The sequence below is a fragment of the Harpia harpyja genome, chromosome 7 (genome assembly GCF_026419915.1).
Source record: "Harpia harpyja isolate bHarHar1 chromosome 7, bHarHar1 primary haplotype, whole genome shotgun sequence".
Classification (NCBI taxonomy): Eukaryota; Metazoa; Chordata; class Aves; order Accipitriformes; family Accipitridae; genus Harpia; species Harpia harpyja.
In genome coordinates, this window is record NC_068946.1 from 20,698,198 (window position 1) to 20,721,510 (window position 23,313).

At 35.7% G+C, this 23,313-nt stretch overlaps 1 protein-coding gene across 1 annotated transcript in view; it reads left to right on the forward strand.

Annotated features, from left to right (window-relative positions):
* ITGAV (integrin subunit alpha V) overlaps positions 1-19,892 on the forward strand; it is a 46,477-nt gene extending 26,585 nt beyond the window's left edge. Inside the window, exons 13-30 of the mRNA XM_052793542.1 lie at positions 558-749; positions 862-907; positions 1,499-1,600; positions 2,359-2,417; positions 3,420-3,574; positions 5,130-5,267; positions 5,993-6,060; positions 7,050-7,197; positions 8,385-8,477; positions 9,487-9,566; positions 11,787-11,867; positions 12,923-13,028; positions 13,961-14,119; positions 15,532-15,645; positions 17,255-17,368; positions 17,458-17,565; positions 18,595-18,717; positions 19,094-19,892. Coding sequence (XP_052649502.1) covers positions 558-749; positions 862-907; positions 1,499-1,600; positions 2,359-2,417; positions 3,420-3,574; positions 5,130-5,267; positions 5,993-6,060; positions 7,050-7,197; positions 8,385-8,477; positions 9,487-9,566; positions 11,787-11,867; positions 12,923-13,028; positions 13,961-14,119; positions 15,532-15,645; positions 17,255-17,368; positions 17,458-17,565; positions 18,595-18,717; positions 19,094-19,189 — 1,982 coding nt within the window. The 3' untranslated portion in view covers positions 19,190-19,892. The remainder of the gene's footprint in view (positions 1-557; positions 750-861; positions 908-1,498; positions 1,601-2,358; positions 2,418-3,419; positions 3,575-5,129; positions 5,268-5,992; positions 6,061-7,049; positions 7,198-8,384; positions 8,478-9,486; positions 9,567-11,786; positions 11,868-12,922; positions 13,029-13,960; positions 14,120-15,531; positions 15,646-17,254; positions 17,369-17,457; positions 17,566-18,594; positions 18,718-19,093) is intronic.
* Positions 19,893-23,313: the final 3,421 nt, after the last annotated feature.

The window sequence follows — 23,313 nt, forward strand, 5'->3', positions numbered from 1 at the left end:
AAATTTATTAAGCTTTAAAAGATAGTGTAATTGCACTAACTGGAAGTTCTCCATAAAACATGTTGCCAAGCCATGATCAGGATAGACTGGAATTTGATGACATTGTTTTAGGCTGATTTAAATTTTCCAGAATTATTAAAATGTCACACCCTTTGGAGAAACATGAGTGTGTTAATGAAATGGGCAGATAGTCCCACTTAGTTTTGTGATTTGGCGCCAACAGTGAGTAATTCTCAGTGTTTCATACTCTAAAAAGCATCTCAAATCCATATGATTTGGCTCCAAGTCAGTTACTGAAGGGCAGAAGTGTTTGCAGAACTATTCCTTTGTCTCCTCCCCCCCCATACACATCTATGATACATGTTCTTGTTAAACATTTATACTTTCTACAAAAAGCAGCATCCAATTAAAAAACAAAGGTTGTTGATGAGCATTTTCAAAGCTGGTTCAGCATCTCCTCCCTACTGATAGACATTGAAACTAATACCAGAAATTATTGATTGATGTTCTCCTAGTCTGTGTCTGGAGATGTTGACGATTGTTCTTTTGGTTTACAGATATTGCAATTGCTGCACCATATGGTGGAGAGGACAAGAGAGGACTTGTCTATATCTATAATGGAAGAGCAAATGGTTTGAATGCAGTCCCATCTCAAATTCTTGAAGGGCGGTGGGCCGCTCGCGCTATGCCACCCAGTTTTGGTTACTCGCTGAAAGGAGCCACAGATGTGGACAAAAATGGATATCCAGGTCCTTTGCTCTAAATGTCACTTTAGAATAACTTAATAGTAGCCCCACCTCTGACTAACAGCATATTTTAAAAAATAAATTGTAAGGTGTAATATTTCTCCGTTCTTCCTAGACTTGATTGTTGGAGCCTTTGGTGTTGACACAGCTGTTTTGTATAGGTAAGTATCCCTCTATGATTTTACGTAAGTGCAAGCAGAATGAAAGCTCAGTGGCATTCTTCAGTTACTAAAGAAAGCAGGACCAGAGAAGTCTGAAATTCTGCTACTCCACCTTCCAAGCTGCTGGAGGTAAAAAAATGTTATGCTGTTGTTTTCACTGAGTAAATCTACAGTCTGCTATCTGTTATGTATCTTTCTCAATAATCTATAGTTAAGATATAAATAAGCTGTCTTCAAGACTTTCTGAGTGACAGTTTTCTAGATTCAGACACAGAGGGTGCTGCTAGCTATTGCTTTGCAATCCTGATATTCTCATCCAAACTTGCTCATTTTGGGAAAATACCTTATTTCTCTGTGCTAGAAATAGATAGGACTTCCTCTTAACTCAATTGTCCATGTTCTGACTCTGATGGTGATGAAAGAGCCCAGAAAAGCTTCCCGCTTTTCCTTAATCAGCACAGTGATTATTTGTTATTCTTGCAGTTTCACTAAATATTGTCTAAGTGTGTATGTGTATATTTCACAATTTGATGGGGAGGGTATTGTCTAACATGGTGTTGAATGCTGCTCAAGAGGGTGTTTTCTTTGCAGGGCTAGACCAGTTATTAGAGTAAATGCTGCCCTGGAAGTTAACCCAACCATTCTAAACCCAGAAAACAAAGCCTGTTCACTGTCAGATGTAAAAGTTTCTTGGTAAGCAGGGTATCTTTGTTTCCCTTTTGAGGGGAGGGACTTTTTTGGTTTTTATTTTCAAAAGCTTTCACTTTTGAAAGGATTCAGGAAGTCTAGTCAGCTAATTAAAAAAAGGCACTCAAACACAGATTTTTCTGAAAGAACAGACAATACAAAATAAGAACTCTTTGACAACAGTGGGAGGACCAGCATTGTCTTCAATAGATGCTAGACTGACTCCTAAGTTACATCCTACCTGTAGAGATTGCCAGTTGTCAGTGTTGAGTAGAGCAAGATCTTCCCAAGATGGTAATGGATCACACAGCTTTTGCAATGTTTCTACCCATTAACTTGCTTTTTAGGTGGGCATATGGAAAACACTTGGGAAATTATCTGCTCTGCTCTGGTTTTGGTTCTTGTTCCTGGATGATTATCTAAACTCACTTTTCCTTTCTAGTGCTAACTTCCTTTTCAACTCAGTATGCCAGTTCCTTCTAGCTTTAAAAATAAATGAGCCACATTTGATTTCATGAATAAACACTCTGCTTTACAGGTGACAACTGCTACATGAATCAAGACTCCAAAGCTTTCCATTGCTTGCATTGCTGTCTACTAATTAATAGGTTATAGTTTCTCTCCCACCAGTAGAAAATAGCTTTTGGGAGTGAGCTAGGGTCTCAAAAGAGAACACCTTTGAACTGAGAAAAACAGTAGAGGATTTTAGAAGAAAATGAGAGAAAAAGTGTGTGAAATAAATATTTTCTTTTCCTCCACAACAGCTTCAAAGTAAAGTTCTGCTTAAAAGCTGATGGCAAAGGAAAGCTCCCTAATTCACTCAGTAAGTTCTCCTAGTTTAAAAAATTTGCTTGCAGACATGAGCACCGGTCACTGTTCTTTTTCATTATTGAAACAGTTGCCTACCCTTTACAGCACAACCTGACAGTTCAGTAACTGTCTACATGACTGTTTTCAGCAGTTTTTTTGCTGAAATTGTGTTGAAGTCAGTGGGATTTGAGCATACTTGGGATTTAAGCATATGTTTAACCACTTGGTGGAACTAGTCTTGGAAAATCTTTGTATTTTACAGAATTGAGATCAACTCTTGTTGAGGGGAGTTCTAGACAAGAATATTCAAGTATGTGCATTGTTAGGCCTGAAAAATAAAGACAAGCCACAAGGGACTTGTCACATTTCTGTTAAAATCCTGACCTTCTGATTGATATTACTGATTTTTTTCATCAGATTCTTTGGATCAGAATGGGAAAAGATTGTTTCAAATAGGTTTTTAAGTTGTCTCTAAGGGATTTGCTAGTGTGGCAGACAGCCTGCTAGAATCAGGTTTTGTCTACTGATTATAAAAGCTTTTCCTTATTTTCTGTATGGCATGTATAGAGGTGGTATGATCTGGGAAGATTCATAAATAGCTGTTACATATGTTAATTTTCATTATATCAAATATTTGAAGTAATTAGATTAGCAATACAGTTAAATAATATAAGTGTTATGTGCAAGATTGCTCTACAATTTTCTAGGGGAAAAGAAATTTAACTTTTCTTGCAGTTCTATAGCAATTATAAATTACAAATTTATCAGTGCTCTTCGATGTTTCCAGTTTTTAAGGAAAAAGCAGAGTCCAATTAGGACAAAAACAGTGCTTGTTACTAGTTTGAGAACTAATGTAGTAAGAAATTTTGTATTGGAAGAACTGGAAGTTTTAAAAGTTCCAAGTACTAGGTTTTCATTATAGCTGAAACCAGTGTTCAGCTCCATTTCTGATGGGAATCTGCACTATGTTTAATTGAATGAAACATCCCTAACCTAAACGCTTTGGATTGGACAGATTTCCAAGTGGAGCTGCTGTTGGATAAACTTAAGCAGAAAGGAGCTATAAGGAGAGCTCTCTTTCTCCACAGCAAACAGCCTAGCCACTCTAAGAACATGACTATTACAAAGGGGGGCAAAATGAATTGTGAAGAACTTGATGCCTTTTTGAGGGTAAGTAGCCATTTATGTTTTAGGCAAATAATTTTTCGTGCATTGTCTATTACAAGTTCCCTGTGTTAGGTGTTTTTAAAAAAAAGAAAAAAGAAATGCTAGGGAAACTTCATGCCGAATGGATAGACCTAAAGTTACTAAAACCATATGTCTGTCCTGGGATATCACTGCTGTCAGAGGATGAATGATGGATATTATTGTGACTAAGGTTCTGGTCACTAAATGGATTGGAAATTCAATTCTGAACTTTGTTATGGACTCCTTGGACAAGACATCTAGGCACAAAATTAGTTACAATTTCCAAGGAACATGACAGTCAATAAGCAGAGGTTGTGCTTCTGCTTTGGAGGTAAAAGAATAAAGAAGAATACAGGTCTGCAACTAAAAAGCAAAGATCAGCAAATAACAGAGGAGACGGAGAAGGCTGAAATATTAAGTTTTCTCAATCTTTTTGTTTTAGTCCCCACAAATGTGGGCAGATGCTAACACAATTAAAAAGTGTAACCTAGTAGAAGAAACACTGGCTGAAATGAAGACAGACATGTGAAAGTGTAGCTATGTAAGTTAGATGCAGCTCAGATCTATCTCTGAGTACTTATAAATCAAACATAAACAATACTTACTCCGCTCTCCAAAAAAAACCCCAACCCAATAAAAACACTAGTAATCATTAAGGTTTCATAGAGGATAGGTAATACTTTTCTTTGACTGGCCTTGTGAGTGGGAACTATATGGAAATAGACATCCCAGATCTCAGTATTAGTAAAGCTTTAACACTTTTCCACCCAACATTGTCATAAAGAAAGTACTGACACATGACCTAGATGAAATTACCTTAAATTAGATGCAAAACCAGTTAAAACTAAGTTATCAATAGGTTTCTGCCCACAGGAGATAACTTTTGAAGAAAGATCCTGCACTGAGCTGTTCTAGATTCAGTAATTTCCATTATTCTCAGAAATTAGAATAATGAAGCAGAGTTTACGTTGATAAAATCTGTGGCTAACGTAAAGCTAAGAGGTGGTTTGCAAGTACTCTGAAAGGCAGGATTTACATTTGATAAACAGAACGATTCAAAATGAACAATATGAAAGTCAGCAACTCCCAAGTAGTAGTTTTAGGAAGGAAAAATCACAAGTCCAAAGATGAGTATCTATGAGGGATCTTAGAAGCATACTGAATTTTGTCTGACAGGAAAGAGTGGAATTGTATAGCACTTTAGGCTTCTCGCTATTTTAGTTCTATGACTTAATACTTCCATATGCTCCTGTTTTTCATTTGTAAAACGGGCATGTTGCTACTAAAATTGTCCATCTTCAAAGTCTACACTGCAGGTTTTCTGAAAAGAGATCATCTAATTTGAAAAGAGCTCAGAAGTTTTAATGGTGTTTTGGCTTCCTCATTCCTACTACAGTGTGAACAATAAAAAAAAGTACTGCTTAGTATTGCTCTTGGGGATGACTGTTTGTTGCCTATAGAGACTTTTGAAGGACATGTTTTTGTTGTTGTTTTCTTCACATGTTTTAATTGTAATTCAAATCTTTGGTTTCCTCAGGATGAATCTGAATTTAGAGACAAACTAACTCCTATTACTATTTTTATGGAATATCGTCTGGATTACAGAACAGCTGCAGATGCAACAGGGTTGCACCCTATCCTCAACCAGTTCACTCCTGCTAATATGAGCAGACAGGTACACTTCTTACACAATCTGTGATGAGAGAACCCAGAATGTATTTTCAGCTTTCAGTATTTATTCAATACTTATGTTCATCTTAGGACTTCTGAAAAATTAAGATACCAAAATATACATGTAGGTTTTAGTCTTTGAATTATGGAAATATTAATGGTTATTGTATGTTTGTCTTCTCTTTTTTTTCCTTCTCTCTGTCAAATTTCTTTTTTGACATGTTATTCCTTAGTGCCGGACTTCCTTTTCATGCATACTAATTAACTGGAGAAAAGCAGTTAGAGTAGTATTGAAGGTGTTAATCTCAAAGGATTGGTGTGTTACATCCTTTGCTCATACTATGCTGCTCTATGTATATTATGTTTATCCCTATAGTTCTCTTAAGGTAATAAACATAGTTTTTCTATTTGTGCCCTTAATACAAATTTTTACACTTGTTTGTAAAGAGGGTAGTGGAGATGCATCTCAAGATGAACAGACTATTCAGAGTATGGAAGGAGGATTATGATATGTAGACATCAGTCCTAGAACTGCAGTGTGGCAGGATGAGCACAGTGCCCTCCATATATAAAAATTCATTTGTTCTCTTCTGAGACTAATGAGATGAAGATACCTCATAACGAGCTATTTAGAAAATTTTTATTTGGTGATGAAACAGTATTATTGGAAATGTATGATAGAACAGATGCAGGAATTATTACAACAATATGCATTTGATTTTTGCATAGGCACATATTCTGCTGGATTGTGGTGATGATAATGTCTGCAAACCAAAACTGGAGGTTTCAGTAGAAAGGTAAATACATGAGAAAAATGCTACAGGGAAAAGTAACTTCCCTACTTGAATTCTGAACTTCAAGAGCTTGTAATACTTTTGTTAAGAGGATTGAAGTAAGTAGGACTCCTCCATGTATGCAATCTAAACTCATGCTTACTTGTTTTAAGGAAAACCCATTTTCTGCTTTGTAACCTAATGTCTTCAGCAGGTAATACAGGGAAAGCACACGCCACCACCCCCACCTCAGCCCCCACTATAAGTATACAGTATTTATTTGTATATTTGCTAGGCTGGACATGCATAGCAAGCATAAAACAGTGTTAGTTGCAATCGTACCACTGTTCAGTTATTTAATACTAGATAGACATATGAAGATGTGAACAAGCATGATTTAATCCAGCAAGGGGTGGAGTAGGACTCTGTTGTCACACGTATGAAAAAAAAATTGTTGATATTGGTAATATCTCTTATTAAACCTGGAAAAAAGAAACAATTTTTAACTTGTAATTATTCCACGAGTCTGGGCTTTTTGTGCTTTGTATGCTTGTATACTCTTTTTGTATCTGGAACAAATGTATTACAGAGGTCTTGGCTGTATTCTGTAGTTGAGTCTTCCATCAAGTTTTGTTACAAATGTATGCTTGTACCTCTGCTAAGTAGGCATGTAATTAAAAATGTACACAGTGATTTAGCTGTTCATAGTTTGTTGTTCTTTGTTAAAAAAAAAAAAAAAGTGTCGGTGGTTTTGTGGTTTATTGTAAATTTTATAAAAAAGATTCTTACAAAACAACATGTAATATTTCCTCCATTTTTGTGATTATAGACACGTTTTTGTTTTAAACACAGTGTAGAGCTCTCGTGATATTCTTGAAGCATAGGTACTGCATCTAGATTTCTCTGATGTCTTTGTGCAATTTCAAAATGTCCCTTGTTTCTCTAAGTTCAACCAGTTCAATACACTTCAAAACCTGAAAGCAGAGTTCATTTTTTACACTTGTTTTTTGTAGTGATCAGAAGCAGATCTATATTGGTGATGACAATCCCTTGACACTAATTGTCAGTGCTCAGAATCAAGGGGAAGGAGCCTATGAAGCAGAACTCTTTGTCATCGTTCCACCCCAAGCAGATTTCATCGGTGTTGTTCGTAACAATGAGGTAAAATTCCAACTATCTATCTTCTTTGAGTAGTCATACTTCAGGTACTGCTATGGAAGTCTGTGGGAGAGGGTCTGTCAGTGGTGCTTTTTATGCTTCAATCTTAAAGCACAGCACTGAAAAAATTAAAAGGTTCTTCCAAGCCCTAAAGCTATATAACACCTTGCTGAATGGTTCCAGTTTGAGCGTACTCCTAGCAACAGAGGAGAATCATCTGTGTGATGGAGCTTGACACACAGAGTTTCTGCTACAAGTCTTTATTTGAACAGTGCCCTTGTTAATTTATTTAAATTTAGACTTAGCATGTGATATGCTAGGTAAAGAGCTGGGCATCTGTGAGGCAAAAAGTGATGTTGGGTATTATTATTCTCTTCCTAAATACATACCTAAGTATGTAGAAAGTCTTGGGTGTCAGTTATCCTGACTACACAGAACATTAAATTTATTTCCAGACTTGCCCTTGTATTATAAAATGTCTGTATAACTTATGTTTCTTTGAAGACATGTTGGTATAGTCCAAATTTTGTTTTAGCCCATTATAGCTATATATAAAGTAACATACTTTCAGATTTTCTTCATCCTTGTTTTTATTTGGTATAATCTATGATCAGTCAATATATCTGTAAAGTTGCAGAATGTTAAGGTGAAAACTATTTTCCCCCTATATCAAAGGATTCCAACTTTGATTCCACACACTTCATACACATTGGACTGTGCCTCGGTTTTGTTCTCCAGTTTGCCCCTGCTACTCTAGAGCTTTGTGTTGTGGCTTTATCCAAAATCTGATAGCTCCTCTGAGACCTCTTTTTGAGTAAGCTAGTAAATATTCATGTTATTTTGCTTTCCAATCTTTATCTTCCTATGGAGAGTTTGCCCAATTGCCAAAGTTTCCTCACATAAGTTTTAAAGAATCAGGTGAAGAAATGCTTTAGGTCACAAAAATCATCAGCGCTACGAGTGTCTTTTTTTATAACCTTGGAAAGAGCATCTATCTTGTATCAAAAATACTTGTCTCCATGGAGACTTTTACACTCAGATTTTATTTAATTGTAGTGCTTGACTGTGTTAGGACTGAGAAATTATATTAAAATTAATGCAGCATATCTAGAACTTTTCTCCAGACTTTCATCCAGGTGTCCAAATGTGAAGAATGACATTCCTTAATATTGCTTTCTGGTTTACTGCAGGCTTTAGCAAGACTGTCATGTGCATTTAAAACAGAGAATCAAACTCGCATGGTAGTTTGTGACCTGGGAAATCCCATGAAAGCGGGAACTAAGGTAAGGCTTGGTCCAACAGGTGCCTGGTAGCTGAAACAGGAGTGCAGTTGGCATTTTTCTTAATCACAGCAGTGTTTGGGCAGGATTTCACTCACAGGAATTTAAGATTAGATCTAGCTCACATTTAGCTGCTCACATTTAGTTAGCTCAGTGGTAATTGGTTTCAACTTTTCAGCTAAATCAAAGGCTGAAAGGAGTGTTCATGAGTTTTATGATGCAACTCAAAAGGAGTAGTTCATTAAACAATGGAATTAATGAATCTCTGGTCCCTCATGAGTTGGTCTTTAGGTTTATCTGATATTTATTTTTTAGTATATAATAAAGAGCTAGCTCATAACACACCTTTCTCTTAGTGAAGTTTGAGAGTTTTGTCTAATTCAGACCTCTGCAATTCCACCAAACATAGCTGAAATTGGAAGAATTAAAAAACTCTTAGTGGGACCTGGCAGTTACTAAGGTGGTTTGACATAGTAAGTCTTTTTTTCTGAGGAAATAAAGTGAAAATCGGTCACAGTTACAGACACTTTGATGGTGCTTTTCTTTCAAGAGACTTCTTGTATAGGTGAATAAATGTTATTTCCAAAGTCTTTCGAAGTCTGTCAAGCTGAACTATACAGATGTTGAAGCAACTATCATGCACTGACTTAGAGCAAACCTTGGGAACTGAATTTAGAATCATTAAAGCGTGCCCTGTTCCTTAGACTACAGTACTTTTTGCAACACATCGGGAGGCTTAGTTACGTGTAAAAATGGCTGAAGCAAAAGGGGTTAGCATGATGTAAACCTTACATTTCTATTTTGTGGCAGTGATGCATCAGCTGAAATCTGCAGAGAGCGCAGTACATTTCTAGTCTTGATGAACTGGACAAGTTTTATTTGACGATTCTCTGTGTGTGTTCTCTTATGACCACAAGCCTCAAGCAATTTTGTTGTATTATAATAGTATTAAGAAGCTGTTATCACGTATTTTATTGTGCTTCCACTGAACCACGATGATTTTTTTCTAAAGCTATTAGCTGGCCTGCGTTTCAGTGTGCACCAGCAGTCTGAAATGGATACCTCTGTGAAGTTTGACCTGCAAATCCGAAGGTATGGAAATCTATGAGTGTGTACCTCACCTGGTAGATAACACGCTGAGTAAATAGACTGTGAACTTAGCAGTTAGTTTCACTCTGGACTAATTCTCTGGTATTTGCCTCGTAATTGTTTAAAAAATAAATGCATCTTTTTAATGAATTATGTTTTCTGAAATAGAGGAAAAAAATGTAAGAAAACACAGTTTTCTGTTTGAATGCAGTTTCTTTTACTTACAGCTTTTAGATAGGCCATGGCACAAGTGAAACACTAATGACGAACAAAACCATTTAAAATGTTTCAAGAAAAACTTTGTGGCTTTGTACCTGCATACCGTTGTGATCTCCTGACACTTGTGTATTGCCACAGAATGACTTGTGTCTTTGGGTTTCTAGCCCTGTTTTAAAACTGATGTTTGAACTCATGAATTCCTTCAGATGTAAAGCCAGAATTTCAAATTTCCTGTGTTTTGAGGATGAGAGTTGTAAGTCTTTCAGAAAAGGCAATGCATGTGATGGTCTGAGCAGAAGCAACATGCAGTGAACCATTTTGTGTTTTACAGTAGCCAGCATGAGAGAGCCTAAAAATTAAATGGAACAAAACATTAGTGTTCCTGTTAATTATAAGATGAGCACAGTGCTTTCATATAAATATGATGATATATAAATCTGAATTTATACCTTCTGGAGGTGATATTTAAGAGTTTGATATGTGATCAATAGGACTCTCTTTACCCAGTACAGTTTTTTGTTGCTTAATGGACAGTACAAATACAGCTGCCTTCCCCCCGCCATGGTGGACCAGAAGCTTTTTTTTTTTTTTTTTTTTTTTCTCTCTCCATTTAAGGGCTTCATTTTTTTTAATGCAGTGAATAAATTATTCTCATCCACATACGCGTTTTCCATCTACAAGAGTTAAATAAGTTTAAACCTGCCATTCTATTTTAATGTTACAGTGGTTTGCCATACTGATCAAAGGCCTTGGCAGCATTAATATCTCTTTGATCTCACATTGCTGTCTGTTCAATTTTTTTCCCTCTTTTCCATCAGTTAGTAAGCAATGCCAGTGGCATGTGACTCCAGTTCTTCGCAGAAAGTGTTCTTCTCTGGGGTGTCTGTCGTCTTCCTTGGGCTAACAGCAGTCACTAACTACCTTTCACTGGGAGAAAAAACAGTCAGTGAGGTTGCTTAAGTCATGGTTCTCTTCAGATGGAAGAGTAAGGAAGTTCCTGTAACGTTTTACATGTTTTATGGAAGGAATTTCTTTATATGAGTTCTGAATGCGAGAGCAGTGATGCAATTGAACATGGTCATCACAGTTCATCATGACAGGCATTGTCAAAGTAGTATCTTTAAAAGGTTTTAAATATCACATTAGTTATCTTTAAACTCACAAAGTTAGATTTCCGAAGCTGGCACAATTCCTATCAGAACAACTCTAGTCTCTGAAAGAATGAGGTATTTACAGGTTGGGAAGAAAACACTGTTGGATGTATTTTTTGATTACAGTAGCAGTGAAGAATAATTAGAGGATTTAAGGAGATCTTTCTGAAGGAAATTGTTTAGTAAGGTAGACAGAATAATCAGATGTGTCTGAGGAGATCAGAATACTGTTCCCAGCTCCGCCTTGAGGGGAATAGGAGTGGTCTCTCTATTTCTTTTTCTCTGTTTACAAAGAAAGTCCAAAGAAATTTTATGTATGAATGACTCTACATGCCTTAATATCTCTCATCTCTTGGTGTATCTGAAGTGTAGGAATCAGATGTTAACTGCATTCATTTACTGGTTTAAACACTGTGAAGAGGGGTAAGCAAGAGTAGTCCTAGCATACTTCTCTGCCCTGGGATTAGTTTGAAGCCAACAAGTCCCTGAGCAAAACAGATGTCCTAAAGTGGAATTTAGCGCTCTGCTAGCTATATAGTTGATGTTATCCCACAGCACTGGCATTTGAATTTTCTTACATGCGGCAGCTAAGGAACAGTCAGCATTAGCTTTGTGTCCTTTATTGACTTCTCCCTGCCGAGGGACCTCCAAACTGCGCTGAGGGTGGGACGGTCATGCATTTAAGTGAGAACTTGCTGGAATCTGCTCCTTATTTTTTAGTAATTATGCTTTCCTGCAGTGGCTCGGGAGTCATGCTATGATGTTACATTACAATTATTTTAAGGTGTGGGTTGTTTTGGTTTTTTTTAATACTTAGCTTATTTCATTTAAGAAATTAACATTTTCTTTGCAGTTCCAACCTGTACGACAATCTAAGTCCAGTAGCATTCTATCAGGCTGACCTTGCTATTTTAGCAGCTGTTGAAATCAGAGGGTAAGCATTGATACTATTTTAATAAACGTCTTTCTCAAATGAGCTTTGAATGTTTGCTTCTTTATATTCACTGAACTTTCTTTCAGGTCTGCATAAGTTTTCAGGAAGCCTTAGGGAATTTTTAATCTTAAAGAAAATATGGTTCTCTCTAGCCACCCTTTGGGCTTTCAGATCTTAAATAATTCTAAATAATTACAAAATGAATTCCAAAAAGGAATGTTGTGCCTCTATTACTAATGTTTTTTTTAGAATAATTAAAAAAAAAAAACCAAACCTCTTATTTTTGCAGTTGCACACGTTTCTCCATGTCACTTTCCTCCTCCACAACTGACTGGGTTTTCATCTGAAAACCCCTGAAACCTTTTCTAAAACCAAAGTTGAAAAACCTATTGAAGATAATGCCCTACAATGCCGTCACCTTCTTCAGTCTTAAGCATAGTATTAATATTGTAATGACTCCATTACCTCTATTACTTTTGCTTACCAGAAATCTATACTTCACACCTAAAAGCTGTACAATCCTTTTGCTTAGACAGTTAACTCAGATTCCTGAGTCATAATTTTTTAAAATTCCCACTACATTCATTATTGTGATCTAATTTTGTTGATATCTGAGAGGTGGGGGGATGGTACAACTGAAAAGCATTATTGCTAGCTTCACTGTTTTCAGTGCATGCTGAATTATTCTTATGACTGTACTGATAAGTCTCTACATCATCAATATTTCTCGTTATCAAAGTATTTCACGCTTGTGGTTTTTGGATTATATGTATGTATCTTAATTCTCTTAATGGTTTACTAGATGTTGTAGGATGAATCCAAAGTTTAGGACAGGAAAAAAATGTTTCTAAATACAAGGTTCATCTTCTCATGTACAGGAGAAAATTGAACATTTAATATGTAAGCCACTCAACCTCTGTTCTTCCTGGTTTTATATACAGAGGTTGAAAAATTGAAGATTGTATTTTAAGCGTGTTGATTTTTTGAAATATTCTAGAGAATTACATTTATCGTTTCATAGTTTATAATAATGACTTGTTTGCTCCGCTGTTTAGTGTGTCGTCTCCTGATCACATATTCCTTCCTATTGCAAATTGGCAGCCGAAGGAGAATCCAGAAACAGAAGATGATATTGGGCCTCTAGTACAGCATATCTATGAGGTATGCGATTACTATTAATTTCAATGACACAGTTCTGTGATAAATGAAAAGAAATCATTTGGTGTAGCTTTTGTCTGGAGTAAATTACAATTTTTTTCTCCATTTTGTTCTTGCATGGAAACAAAGATTTTTTTTTTTTTTTTTTTTAATGCTGCGTCAATAACTGGTATCTGCAAGAAGAGTCGGAATACCAGCAATTAGTGTAACAGGAGTGGCCAAATAGAAGCATCTCAATTTTACATCATTACACATATTTTATTTTCTAGCCCTTCGAGATCTAGATAAAACATTTAAAGTAACTTGAAGTCAGAAAATTACTTATGGCTGTAAATTATTCAGTATCCTCATTTGTATTCCAGCTGTTCTGAATCATTATTGTAAAGTCTTTTGCCTTGAAAAATTTTAAGTATTTAAAGTTGCCTTAAAAGAATGATCACAGCTTTAATCTAGATTGTTTAATTAAATAAAACTTCACCGAGAGAGCTTTGTGAGTAAGAATAGTTGAAAGATGTTCTAGAACTTAAGAGACCATTTATCTAATGAAATTGATGGGTGTATGTATCTGTGCTCAGAGTATCTTGGCTGAGTCACGTACAGTGGCCGAGACTCATGCAATAGACTACCAAAAAACCCCGATTTTTTCAAGGAAAAAAGTTACATTTCTTCAAGGCAAAAAACCTAATGCCATATAGCTTTTCTTTGAAGTAGTTTTTATCAAATTACAGAATTTTAAGTTTTGCTTGTTGGGGCTTGAAGTTTAGCTACCATTTTTAGGTAAAGTTGTTCATGCTATTACCATAAGTGGTTGGGGTAAGGGTAGCGGCAGTATCATTTATGGCTCAAATACAAAATAACAACTATATGCATATTAACAAAGAAGGTGGCATTGTTTGGGGGTTTTTTACATCTGTTAACTTTACTTTCATAATCAGCTGAGAAACAATGGTCCAAGTGCATTCAGCAAGGTGATGATGACTCTGCAGTGGCCTTACAAATATAAAAACTACACACTGTTGTATATTGTTCAGTATGAAATTGATGGTCCCATGAACTGCACTTCTGATATGGAAATCAATCCATTGAAAATTAAGGTAAGCAGGAGTGGAATGAGGTATGTTTGTTCTGGAAACGCTCAAAATACCCAAATCCCTGAGAATATCTAACACTGTCTGAGTTAAGTTTTCATCTGTTGCTGAGGAACAAGACTGCACTGTTTGATAGTACTTGTCAATGTGTATAGCAGGTGAAATAAAAGGTAGACAATAGATTGTCAACCCAAAGGTAAATTTGTCTTGTTTCTTTTTGTTGTGTTTTTTCTTTTTTTCTCTTGAAGACTGTACTGTATGAGTTCTAAGTCCAAAGCAATGGAATTATATTGAATGTGGTCATAAACAAAAACATTCCAGATACTTCTGGGCTGTTTCTGTAAATTTTCTGGGTTATATTTCTTGGAAGAAAATGGCACTGTTTTTTCTATTACTAGCTTATTTATCTAGGCCCTCATTCAAATGCCACAGAGGTCAATAAGGGTGCTTCAGTGGTGCTTAAAAGTATGCTACAACTGCCAGCAAAACATGCAGTTTGGAGAGCACAGAGCAGAAGGAATTCCTTTTTCCTAGGTTGGACTAGACAAAGAAACACAAGATAAAAACCAGCAAGTTTGAGAGTAGAGAGCTGAATTCTAGGACAATTTAGAACAGGTAGTAAAAATCAGTATATTGGTTCTAGAAGAATTTAAGCAAACATATGTATGAAAGAATAAGGGAAGATATTCAATGTATAGAACAACAAAGAATACTCATGTATCTGATAATCAGAAAGAACTTTAGTGAATATATAAATACAAATTTCCTGTGCTTTTGCTATACCATTTGTAATAATATATTTTTCACAACTCTCTTGTAAGTTTCCTCATATAAATTTGTTATGTAGAGGACAAATAGCATGGCTCTGCCTAGTACCATATGTAAACTTGCAATTTTACATTGGGAATTTCTAAGGGATTACCAAAATAATTTATTAAACCTACTGCGTACTTTTTCAAGCCCCTCCTAAAAAAGTTGTTTTGTGTATGTCTGGATATGTGTCCGCATGTACGGTGGTATGTGGTACACCAGTACCATACTAGTGCTGCTTTTTCAGAGTTAAAAACTGAAATGTTGAGGAAAAACTTTAATACGAGATTGCAAAACTGAATTATTTATTGCAGTCTAAGAGTATTTTTTTTTTCTATGCATGAAAAAGTTTTGAGTTGAAGAATTAAGATACTCAAGGCTCTATGTTTGTTCTTAGTAGAAATTTGCATCAGTGATCTAGAATAGGCAGGAGTAACATTTTAATTACACCTGTAGGTAAAGCTAGGTTCTGAAGAATAGCTAGGGGAGAGAGAGAGAGAGAGAGAGAAACCTGATCAGTTACATATTTTCTTTACCTTAACTTTGAAGACTACAAATATCTAAATGTGAGAATTATTTATTGTTTGGGTTTCCTTGGTGCATCCTAGATTTCTGCTTCTAAAGATGATGATAAGAATGAAACACTTAGCAGGGAAGATAATCGGGATCATCGTATCAGTCGAAGGGATATAACAGCCATTGAAGGAGATGTGCATACTTTGGTAAGCTCTCAGCATTGATATGTTGGTAATATTTTCAGGTTTTTTGAATGAAGATGGAGATGAAAGCTCCAGGAGATGAAGAATCATTTCAGAAAGCCGTGTTCTGTATTTAAATGGTTAACAGATAGAAGAGCCATATGCTCTGGAGCTGTTTTGTTTTGGTTTTCCAATGTGCATCAGTTTTCTTCAGGGTGGTCAGCCAGTGAGGCATATGCTTACAGTTTTGTGCTGTTATGGTTTAAGTCCTTAAAAACAAAGGTGAAGTTGGGCACTTCCTGTCAGTCTTCTATATTGTGCTATTCTCTGAATTCAAAAAATCAGTACTTTATAGGAGGAAGGCTGGTAAAATAGGATAACTGAGAGGAAGCAGGTGAGTGCTGCAGTCATCATCTTTGCTACAAATTACAGTTGATTTCACATGATGTGTTTCATAGCTGATCAGTGGACTTTCTGCAATCAGACACATGGAGGACCTGTCCTTTCTAAACAAGATTGGAAATAATCTGTAATATGAAGTAAATATAGTACTGTATCACTGTCTTTGTAACTGCGCTTGCAGACATACACCTGTCCCTGCTCTGGGCAAGGCAGGACAGGCAGGCAGCTGAGAGAAATGCTTGGGAGTTTAGCATGGACCAACAGGACTAAGGCAGTACACTGCAATGCCAGAAATGTTTAGACTTTGGAGAGGACAAAAAAAGGGCTGAGCAAAGAAAGTGAAAATAGGAATTAATTTCTTATTTTATGGGGAGAAAAGTTACTTTTTTTAAATATAAGCTACAAATATTCTTTAGTATCTATAAATGCAGTTCTGAATGTTGGGTTTGTGGTTTGTATTTTTTTTTTTTTTTTTAAAGGCTTGGGTTTTGCCAGATCTTCCCAATGACTTAGCAGGATTTCACCCCAGAGACTAATGTCCAGTATTCATAATAATTGCACTGAGTCGTACTTACACTGGCAGACGTACCTACACTGTACAGTGCTTTTATCTATAATACAGCTAAAATCACAATTATAAACCGAAGCCTTGTTTTGCTCTGCTTTCTTCTTGAAATACTGATGGTTTAGCATCAATATTGTTTGATGGATTTTAATGGAAATGGGCTTGAGAAAGGCCAGTTGAACTTCTGTAGTCCTAAGTATGGCTTATAGATTAGGTCAGTCAGTCAAGTTTGAAGACTTCCGTTGAATGCAACAATGCGTATTTTGTTGGCACCAAGTACAGTTAATTGCCATGAGTTTTCCTATCAAAAAACATGTGTGTAATGTGAATTGACCAGAAACTGGCGTGTCCCGTCCCCCTGTTTCCCCCCCCCCCCGCCCCCCGCCAACATTTTTTCCTACATATGTGGATAAAGTACATACCTTAAAGCTACTGCCAGCTGTTTCACTTTTGGGATCCAAGTGGCTCACATATTTTTCTCAGTGCACACTTATGGGACACTATAAGTAATTATTCAGTATTGGGGGTTATTTAATATATTTGAATAGTTTATTGTGTTTTGCCAGGAAAAGAGGACAATAAAGTATGTGTATGAGTGAAGTAATGCCATTAACGACTTTTCAAATATGTTCGTATTTGGAATATCCTTCCTACTTTTATATGCAGGGCTGTGGAACTGCTGACTGTTTAAAGATAGTCTGTCAAGTTGGCCATCTGGAAAGGGGAAAGAGTGCAATATTGTATTTAAAATCACGCCTTTGGACCCAAACTTTCATGAATGTGAGTGAATATTCTGTCCCTGCTTCTGAAACATAAAAAAGTGGTATTGGTATCCACATGCAATACTAAATTTGTTTTTTCTTACACAGAAAGAAAATCAGAATCACTCCTATTCTCTCAAATCATCTGCTTCTTTCAATGTTATAGAGTTCCCTTATAAGAACCTTTCCTTTGAAGATATCCACAATTCTACAGTAGTAAGTCATTTACATCCAGCTTGAGTTACCATACATAGTTACTTTGAAATTAATACAAACCCAATGATTGTTGAGTAGCTTTTTTGTGGCTTGCTATAATTGTAGTTCTATCAAATATTTGATTCATGTATTAATTTCAGTTATACACATACAATTGAGGATAAACCAAAAATTTTTGTCCTACAACTAGAGTTAACAATATTTGTAGCTTTAAAGACTTAACTGAAAATAAAAAAAAATGGTGAACAGTCCTAATGTTCTTGTTAATGCCATTGTTGTTAGAGAAATAATTTACTTGAAAATTATCTTCTACTGTAGTAGCACTTAGAGCTTGAATAATGGACCTTTATTATATATATGAAGTATTGTGTGAATGTGGAACAAAAAGATCATCTGTGCCCTAGAGGGTTTCAAAGAGAAAGGAGACGGTGCAAACAGAAAGGAAGATATAGGCCATTTATTTGGGCTGCCCAATTAAAAGTTTTTGGTAGGCACTATAGCATAAAAGATCTTAAGAAAGGGGTTGAAAAGGATTGTGATTGATTTGTTTTGAATATGGTTTCTAATGGCTATTATTAACTGTTTTTTCTCTCCTAAACCTTGTGGAGTTGATATTTTTTTCAAGGAATACTGCCTTTTAAGAAAAAAAAGCAAAAGCCCTGAATTATTTTTCTCTAATTCCAAAATATTTCTGAATTCCTACAGTTTTACTGAAAATCATCAAGCATTACAGAATACATGTTGCCATGGTACCACTGATTGCAAAAAACCAAAACCAACCAACCAACCAAAAAACCCCAAACCCCTGTTTTTATTTAAATTTAAAATCCTATTAAATTTAGGTCAGTGAAGCCTTTATGTTACTATTAATCTGTAGCTGTTTACTGACACTGGAGAGAATAAGTAATTTATGCTGAGTTAAGATTATTTTAAATGCTATGGAGTAAAGATATACAAGACTTAAACTGCATGAATGAACTTGGTATGTCACTGCTGTGCAAAGTGTGATTTACTGTGTTTTTCTATTAGGTTACTACAAATATTACATGGGGCATTCAACCACAGCCTATGCCTGTGCCGGTGTGGGTTATAATTTTGGCTGTTCTAGCAGGATTATTGCTCTTGGCTGTTCTAGTGTTTGTTATGTACAGGGTAAGTACTGTATTTGGGTTTTTTTGTATCATTTTCTTTTCCTTACTAGTGATGTATTACTTCAAATAGTACCAGCAGCTTGCAGAAATACTTTGGTCCCCTAATCATCTGAATCAGTTCAGTTTTTGGATAACTGTAAAAACTTTTCAGCTTTGTCAGGAGGAAGTTGAATAAAAGAGGATGTCTGTGATTGTGCTGAATTACTCAGTTCAATTTTTCAGCTGGTATTTATTGGATTTTGAAGTCAAAAATAAGGAAAAAGAGAGGAGGGAAAAAAACCCTAATCAGTTAAGATCTCATCAAAAAGGAGAGAGAAAGGATGTGTGTATGTTTTGAAGATCACAATGCAATTTCTTTATTGTTCTCTGAATCACAGATGGGCTTTTTCAAACGTGTGAGACCACCTCAGGAAGAACAAGAAAGAGAACAACTGCAACCGCATGAGAATGGGGAAGGAACATCAGAAGCTTAAGCAGAGTTTTATCTGTAAGACATTCTGAAATTTTAAAATGCCTTCATCTTGGTTACGAATATTGGCTTCCCCCTTAAGCAAAAAACACTCATGACTGCAAAGCTGCTGGTCTCAGAAGGTATCAGCATGTACAAAATAAGAGCAATATATTTAAATCCTCCTTTTTGTATTAATTATGTTCATACATGTGACTAACGCATCTGCACTGATTTGTGTGTGAAAAAAATTAAGTAATATGTAGTGCTGTGATTTTGCTTATTGGGATACAGGAGACGTCTTTTTTTGATTCATGAACCGACTTTATATGAATTGCTACACAGATTCTCTGTTTGCTCTTGAGGCCAACAGCCTGCATAGATATTTGCTGGATTACACATTTGGTTTCAATTGATTTTTGTTGGAGTACACTACATTTCATTTCCTAGCTCTTGAAAGCTAGTTGTACAAAAAAATGAACATGGCTTGTTTTACAAAACTGAAGAATATTCTTTGACCCATTAACTCTGCTGATGATTTTCCTTCTGCTCAAAAAATATGGAAGAGATTATTTGGTGGAATCATTCACATCTGATAGCTACTCTGCATGCCTATTCCTCTTCCTGCTCAGTCATCTGTCCAGTGGTTTCCCTCTAGACTTCACAAGTATTTGTTCTCCAGGCCCTAGATCTCTTACTGTAGGGACTGAGCCTACAGAAATGGAAATGAACGGGTTTGAAGTTAAGGCTGCATACTACTCGGGCTGAATTTCAGTTTCTGGCAAAACAATGGAGGGAATACTTTGTGACAGGTTACCTGAAGTATTGTAAGGAAGCTCTTGTTAATTCTCACATTCTGTGGTTGACTATGTCCAAGTGCAGGATGGAGTAATATAGGGACTGGACTATCTGCCAGCCAAATGTATCTAGATTACATCAGTACTTTAACCACACTCATGCCTGCCTTGCCACCTGCCCTAAGAGAACAGTGAGTTTATCAAATGAAGCAGAGTATAGCTGGCAATGCGAGAAAGTTTGAAAAGAGAAGGTTGATTTGGCTTGTTTCATTTCATTGCACAAGACATTTCATTATGTTCAATACATTTCATTACCAGAAAAGACACTAAAGATTTTGTTTCATTGTTGTTTTTTAAACATACCAAAAGTTTAGTGGTTTAAAGCCATGGGTTTATGTCATTCTTATTTCCCTCAGCATTGTCGTGGTAAAATGAAGCTTCTTATTCTTACAAGAGAACAAAAGAACATTGTCTATATGCATTTCAGTAGACAAGTAACTGCAAATTAGGAGGTCATTTGGCTTGCAACCACGTGTAGCTGTGTTGCACAAATCTTAGAGTGGACATACTTAAACTATTACAAAGGTGCCTTATATGAGATTTGTTTTTTCTTTATTCCGAAAAGGGAATAAATTACACTATAAACTCCCTGTATGCAGCCACATACAGAAAGGAAGACTTCTACTGTAACTATACCAGTGAGATTTCTACGCAGACAAGCTCTTAAAAGGACAAAATCTCTGGTTTGGTTTGGTTTTGTATCTTGGGGTTTTTGTTCAAAGCTGCATCTCCCCCATAAATACTGCAATGCCCAGTAAACCCAGAAGTATCTGAAATTAACAGTTTGATTCAACTCTCATTTCTGCATCCTTTCTGAGATTTAAAATTCACAAAAGGCTTTCGTTGTTAAGTCCATTCTTACTTACTGAACCGTGATGGCATTTGAGTCATTAAGAGAGACAGTACAAAGTCTGTGGGGGCCAGTATGTATATCAGATATAGGCTTGCATATTTATCCATTTACATGTTTTTGTTTTAGACAATTTGTTTAGATATAATTAGTTTATATGAGAGGTCATAGGGCATAATTCCGCTTTCACTGAATTTTCAAGGTCTTCAGTGTGGCCAACATTCTATTTTTGTCTTTACTTCTAGTATTGTTACTAGTAGTGTAGTAAAGAATCAGGAGTCGGGCTTTGATCCTGGCCTCAGAATGTGACTTCTATAAAACAGTTTCAGTTACTTATGCAGGCTTCTAGTTCACACGCTTTGTCAGCTGATTATCTCTATGCAAGGAGATTGTTTTTACCCAGTCTTAATCTTAGTACGTTAAGAGGTTTAAGAGACTGTCAGACAGATTATAGCTCTAATTCTTACATGTGTGCTTTCATTACATGTACACACTGTGTTGACTTGAAATTTATTAGACTACTTGCATGTCTAGGCATTATAAAGAGATGAAAAGTTAAAAAAAAAAAAAGCACCATCAAGATCTCTTCAGCTCACGTGGAAGGGATACCAATGTCAGTGCTAAATGCATCTTAATTTTACTGTGGCAACTGGAAACTCTCATTTTGCTGATTTTCAGGATGAAAAGGTACATTTTATTGGTACAACTACTGTAGCTATGGAAAGTTTCTTCCATTTATTGAAGTTACATAAAGTAAGACTTATTTAAGTGATTTTTATTTTATTGCATTCTCCTGGAGAATAAAAGCAAATAGTTGCTTCTCCCATGTCCACTAATTTCCAGTTTGGTTAAAAAACAAAACAAAACCCCAAACCAGTAGCATATGTAAATGGAGTATACAGGTTACTTAGTGAACATAGATATAACACCCCAGACTCAGTTTAAAGTACCATTGTGTTTCAGGAAGATTCTGAACAGGATGTTATCCTGAATGGGGGTGCAGGAGACATTAGATATCACATTCTAGATTCAGCAATAAGATTACAGGTTATATATGTACTTGTGCCAGTATAAATTTCATACTGACTTACAGGCATTGATGTATTCTTATAGCAAATATTGTAGAATGATGCTAAAACTTTTAAAGAAATTTCAAAAAAAATGTATTTTGGAATGAAATTAATGCCCTTCAGTCAAAATTGATGTGCATAAAATGTGTACTGCAAGCACTAAAAAAAATACAAGTACATTAACAGAGAATTAGTCCTCTTTCGAGAGTTATGTTTCAGAAGCGTATTTTTTATGAGTATAAAATCAACAGCTATGTAATTATTTAAAATGTTTTCATTGTCTAAAAGAGCTGTATCTTTTATAATGAAATATGAAATTCTCTTAAGTACTCCAGTTTGCAATTATTGCAGCATCTCATGATCAATATCAAAAAGTGAATTACATTACAAAATGCTTATTAACTATTACTGTATTTGACAATATTTAGAAAATGTAAAGCAAGGAACCTAATTTATAGGTTTACATTTCTTTCAAGAAACTATCAAATTGTGGAGATAGCTTTTGTTGTTTAAACATGACTGTAAAGTCAAATATGGGATACGTTTCAACATAAGTTGAAATCTTTGAGGAAATGTTCGCAGCTGTTGGTATCAAGTTTGTAATTTTATTTGTCCCATTTTTCTGTTTTAAATTTTGATTTACACGTTGACCTTTGATTGACATAATGCTTGCAGAAACTTTACAGAAGTTTATTATATATGCTCTTCCTTTATAAAACATTTATTCGAAGCAAAGATTTTTAATATTTAGTTGTTTCTAACCTTGTGTCTATGCTTAAATAGTCTTTAATATAAACTTTCACGGGTATTTTTGAAAATACTTCCGCTATAATCAGCATGTTCTTGGTGATTTGAAGGATTCATGTTGCACTTAGATTTCTGCAATGTTCAATTTTGCTGTTGGTTACCCTGGCATAGGCCCTGCAGTATTTTTTCCTACACCCTCACAAATAGTCACAGAGCAGCATTACCCTGGTGGAAATCTAGTCAGTTTTTGTCTTCGGTCCAGACTAAGGCCTATTCCACAGTCTAATGCAGTCACAGAAAACCTGACATTCATTGCAACTGGCTTTGAATGTGACCCTTTGTGTTCAATGCTGCTGGCTGTTAATGAGAAAAAAAAAAAAAAGAAAAATAGGATTTTATAAAAGGAAAATGGAAATCCAAAAAATAAAAAGGTGGTGGCAGACCACAGATGAGCCTTAAAGCAGAGATGATTTTTTTTGTTCGCTTGTCTATTTCTGAGATGGGAAGAACCCATTAGTTCTCTGTTAGCAGTGGCCTTCTATCACAAACAAATCCCACAGTTTGGATCATGATTATATGCTGAGCTCTAATAACTCTCATTGACTTGAGTGGGATCTGAACTCTT